Raw genomic sequence first — 5572 nt, 5'->3', positions numbered from 1 at the left:
CAGGTAACCTGACACTAAGCCAGCCTAGTTCACACATGTGACCTGGAGATGTCTGCTGTTTTTGTGTTTTTTGATTTTGTTTTCACACTGACTTTTCTCCCCCAATGAACAGCCTAAATATAAATGCATCTGTGAGGATGGCTGGGAGGCTCCAGCAGGGAACCCGTCCTGTGTGGCCGATGTGAACGAGTGTAACCTTCCCACAAAACCTTGCTCCTCCAACCCCATTGTTCCCTGCTACAACACACCGGGGTCCTTCTACTGTGGGACCTGTCCTGCTGGTAACACTCAGTAACACTCTCTGGGCTTAGGGTTAGATCACTGATGTTGTGACTTTGAGGCACATGTGTATTCCTCGCAGAGTATAGCCAAATCTAGGAAATATTGGAGCAGGATTAATGGAGTTATGAGCATACAGTATGATATGCATTTGATTTGTGACTTTATGTATATTGGAAGGAGGAAAATTGGCTTAAATATCCTCTAATATGTCTCAGGTTGGCAGGGCAACGGCTACAGCTGTCAGGATGTGGACGAGTGTTTGACCAATAACGGCGGCTGCTCCTCAGCTCCCATGGTGCAATGCCTGAACACCATGGGCTCCTTCCACTGTGGGGCCTGCCCTCCAGGTATGATGGGAACATTTAAGGGTTCTAAATGTAACCAGTGCTATGAATTCTGCTATGGACGGTTTTAAAATCCCGACATCTGGTGTAAGGATGGTCTTTAAGGAGCTTTTTAATTTACAATTTTGAAAATGAGTGAATGGGGGATACCTATACGACCTTACCCGTTCTGGTCTCCTAAATTAATCTGAGACCCTGGTTTTTGTGCAGGCTATGAGGGGGATGGAAGAACTTGCACCCAGAGCAACATCTGCGCCGCCAACAATGGAGGCTGTCACCCATTGGCTTCCTGCACCTCCAGCCTAGGTAAGTGTGTGTTGATAGCAACTTGAATTTGTGGCCTACTTTTTGAATAATCGTGTATTGTCTGTTTAATTGAAGAAAAAAAAAGTGTAATAACTTCCCACAAGGTCATACTTCTCAAAAAAAGGATTGATACATTTTATTTACTCAAGTAAATTTCTACAGTCTCCAAAGTATGATGTTGGCAAAGTACCTAACTCTCTTCCCTCTCCTCCTTCACACATCCACCAGGCTCCAGCCTCCCTGTATGCACCTGTCCTCCTGGATACATCGGTAATGGCTACGGACCAACTGGCTGCACCCAGACCAGCAACATCTGTACGACCAACAACCCCTGTGTCAACGGGCAGTGTGTGGTGAGTGTGTGTGTGACATGATGGGCTTTATATCTGTGAGTTGTGCTACAAGATAAAACTCACACAAAGTTGTCCTTCACCTTTTATTATATCTGTAAGACACTGAGTTTAACCAAAAATCCTCACTTGAATCCTTTAGTGGCGATACATTCTCAATGTCTGACTGCTGCTGCCCCCCACAGCCCACCACCTCCTCTCCTGGCTACGTCTGCTCCTGCAACGCTGGCTGGCAGGGAGTCAACTGTGACCAGAATATCAACGAGTGCTTAAGCAACCCGTGTCAGAACGGAGGAACGTGCGCCGACGGCAGTAATGGCTTCACGTGTACCTGCACCACTCAGTGGACCGGACCCCTCTGCCAGACAGCACAGCAAGGTATACACACGACAAGAAGGGAGGGGAAGGGAAGCAGTGGGGGCTGATCAGGGTGTGATTTTGTTAAATATTTCATCATCACTCACTTATTTTCATTGCCAAAAAAATGCTATTATGTTTATATGAAAAAATAAGACTTATAAAGTCCCAGGCTCCTCCTACAATAACCTTAAGACATAAAAAGAAAGACATAAATATTACAAGCGACGAGATGGTACAAGTAAAATGCAGGAATAAGTAGCTATCTAGCTAACTATGTACATTTAAAATCATTAAGATTAACAGAGAATGTGTAACTTTATAAAACGGACAAGTCAAATCAAGCAATCTGATTGGTTCTTAGCCGTGATATACTGAGCGTATACCACGGGTAGAATTGTCGTTACTTTTCACAACAAGTCAGTATCCCTCCGCGTCTGAGAAAAACTGTATACAGTTGGGCTGAAAAGCAAACTGCCTCCGCTTCGTGTCGGGCCGAACCACGCCCCTTAGCTGTGATATACTGAGCATATACCACGGCCTGTCGTGAGCTATTGCTTAAGTATAGTAGAATCAAATGACTGCTTTCTGTAATAATATACAGTATTTTAAAGAATCCATGTGTTTCCAGTGTGTGGAGGGTACCTGACGGGCCCTGCTGGTAGCTTCAGTTATCCCAACACGCCGGGTCATGATGAGTACGATCACCAGGTCAGCTGTGCCTGGGTGATCCGCACCGACCCCAACAAGGTCAGTACGTCTCTTTCACTTTCCTGTCATTCGTTGACTTTGTTTCTGTAATGTCCTTTTTAGCTTCTCGGCTATCAAAGCACTCTTCTGTAAAGGTCTTTCTTTATTGAATACATGAAATCAAATGCCAAAGGAAGATCTATATGTTGTCTCTTCTTCAGATCCTGCGCATCACCTTCCCTTTCTTCCATCTGGAGAGCAGCACCAACTGCAACTTCGACTTCCTCCAGATCCACGACGGGGAGAGCGCTTCTGCTTACCAGATCGGGAAATACTGCGGCACAAATAACCCCCAGGAGCTCTTCAGTTCCCACGATTCACTTTACTTCTGGTTCCGCTCCGACCACACTATCAGTGCTGACGGATTCACTGTTGTTTGGGAGTCCCGGGACCCAGGTAGGCTATGTTTAGGATTGTTTTTTAAGGTGAATTATAAGGGGAGGTATATGCCACAACAAAAACAAAATGATAAATGTTCTAATTCCTTTTTTGTCATCTGTGAAAATGGGGAGTAAAGACATTTAACCTTTCCTCTCAGTGTGTGGAGACGAGCTAACTGCCCCATACGGCAACATTAACTCGCCTGGTTACCCTGGAAACTACCCACCCGGCAGAGACTGCTATTGGTCGGTTACAGTGGATCCCGGCCTCCTAATTACCTTCGCATTCGGGACTCTGAGTCTGGAGCAACACCCCGACTGCAACTTCGACTTCCTCGAGGTGAGGAATGCTCGATAAGCTCAAATCAATGAATGAAACAATCTCTTTCTTGTGTGTGTATTTTTGTTTTGTGTCAACCTGTGACATCTTTACCCAATTCCTTTGCACTTAGACTGGCACAGATGTTTTATATATTTTTCCCATTTGTTTGGTTTGTGCCACAAGCGATATCCCTTTTAAAGCGACAAGCTCAAACGATACCATGGAATTACAACTCCTTGCAATTACTTTTCCACGTTTTGCCTTTGCCTAATATTATAGATCCGGGATGGTCTCCTACCTGAAGACCCAGTGTTGGGGAAGTACTGCAGCACTGGGTCCCCTGCCCCCCTGCAGACCACCGGTCCAGCTGCATGGATCCACTTCCACACCGACCACAGTGTCTCTGACCGAGGCTTCCACATCACATACACAACGTCACCAAGTAAGAAACTGCCTACCAAGTAAACCACTGAAGGTTATTCTTCACCGTGGGAGCATTATAACAGATCTATATCAAATGTCACACCCTTGGGGTTGAAACCCTCTCCTAATCCTTGGTTGTGTTTGATCCTAGGTGACCCAGGTTGTGGGGGTACCTTCACTGACAGTGAGGGCGTCCTCATCTCCCCCAACTGGCCCAACAACTACGCCCACAGCAGACAGTGCATCTACTTGATCAAGCTGCCGGTCGGTGAGAAGGTGTCCCTCAACTTCACTGACATCGACATCGAGAGTCACGCCAGCTGCACATTTGACTATGTGGAGGTAGGACTCGCACATATGTATCCTGATTCATTTATGGAAAAAGAATGTGCTTAGAAAGTGTTTACATACTGACACCCGAACAAAATACATTCAGATAGTTTGTGTCAAGGGGAGAACACTGAGGCATGAACTCAATTGCACGACTCAAAACTCAGACTCAGATAGCGTTTCAAAATAAAGACTTTACTGGAATTTGCACAGTAATAAAACAAGGAAAACAAAAACCACTCTTTCGAGGAAAACTAGAAAGCGATCTATAGCATAGGTCCGTGAAAGGTCCGTGAAAAGGTCCGTGAGGTAAGCCGATACGTGGTCTTCGAGAGACAACGAACTGACAATTAACAGGAGGGAGCTAACACAATATATACACAGGTAAAGGGGACACAGTTGGAAACAATCAGGGCGGGGAAAAATAATCAAGGACGCAGGAGACAGAAAAGGGGCGGGGAGCGTGGAGGCCTGAAATGAGAGGAAGAAATAATTAAGGGTATAGACATAAAGCACAAGACAAAGGGACATGACAACTCTAACATAAAGAATAAACTTTCACTATAAGTTTCTTGGACATGACAGATTTAAGTTTGGGGTTATGTAACTTCAGTGTTATTCAGGTACAGACTAGAGTCGTTGTATTGAACATCTTGTCATTTGATCAAATTCTAATAAAAAGAATATTGATTATTGCAAATTTCAAAGGAAATATTGTTATCAGTTAAATACATTTTTAACAGCATTACATGCCTGCAGATTGAGCGGCAGTCTGAAACAATGACAGTAATGTGTCCTACTGTAACCTCTGTAACATTGTTTGATGACATTCATCCATGCAGCGTGTGGATTTATCTGTATGAATAACACTCCTCAGGGTTTATGATAGTGGCTTGACAGAGTTGTCTTTGGATTCAAAATGCCCGCATAAATAAAGATTTGTGAAGCCTTTAAATGCTGCAGGACAACTCAATTCACACCGTTACACAGAGATAAACTGAATGCTATACATTCTCGATGTTTACCCAGCTGTTTTATATCAGCCGTGTGATTTTGCTGCATGAACGTCCCCTGAAGGTTTTTACTTGTATCTCAAAATGTACTATAACATGCATCACAGCAAAACCAACTGAAAAACAAAATGTAGGCACATTTGATCTTGATTTCAATACGACTTAGAGATAAACAGATCCCCGTCTCTGTGAATGAGTCTTCTTTCGCTTGGGTGGTTTGGTTTTGGTGTTACATGATGTTGCAAGTTAACAATGATGGGTTTTTTCCTTTCGAATGTGAAACAGGCAGGGAGCATCAGCATACTATGAAACAACACAGACAAATTGTTCCCAATAAGTTGTTGCAGCTGCAGTGACCTCTCCCCTGAGGTGTTTAGACCAAAATAAAGAGAGAAGAAATGTCCTGAATTTATAAAAGGTGGAAATGTAAGTGAGGCTTTTCCATTACAGCCATTAGCCTACAAACAGCAGTCAACAAACACACTAATTAATTAGTGCAGGGCATGTGTTTGTGTGTGTGCGCCTGTGTGCGTGCTTATAAACACATTAAAACCGTCAATACTAAATGTTCACTTTAAATAAGAGCTTTGTGTTAAGCATTATCTATTAAACACCCTAAGTGTGATGTGATGTGACACACACACACACACACACACACACACACACACACACACACACACACACACACACACACACACACACACACACACACACA

The 5572-nt window shown here is 43.9% G+C and overlaps 1 protein-coding gene across 1 annotated transcript; it reads left to right on the top strand.

The window, feature by feature from the left end:
• Window positions 1–112: 112 nt before the first annotated feature.
• On the top strand, window positions 113–3856 carry LOC104954722 (cubilin-like; the record flags this gene model as incomplete). Its single annotated transcript, XM_010781900.1, has 10 exons — window positions 113–281; window positions 498–629; window positions 837–932; window positions 1161–1285; window positions 1468–1660; window positions 2271–2389; window positions 2551–2785; window positions 2928–3109; window positions 3371–3533; window positions 3666–3856. Coding segments are annotated over 10 exons (1605 nt in total), but the record flags the coding sequence as incomplete, so codon positions are not given.
• Between the last annotated feature and the right edge of the window lie 1716 nt (window positions 3857–5572).

The sequence above is a fragment of the Notothenia coriiceps genome, unplaced genomic scaffold (assembly GCF_000735185.1).
Source record: "Notothenia coriiceps isolate Sejong01 unplaced genomic scaffold, NC01 NC01_scaffold00023671, whole genome shotgun sequence".
NCBI lineage: Eukaryota > Metazoa > Chordata > Actinopteri > Perciformes > Nototheniidae > Notothenia > Notothenia coriiceps.
This window is presented reverse-complemented; position numbering and strand designations above follow the sequence as displayed.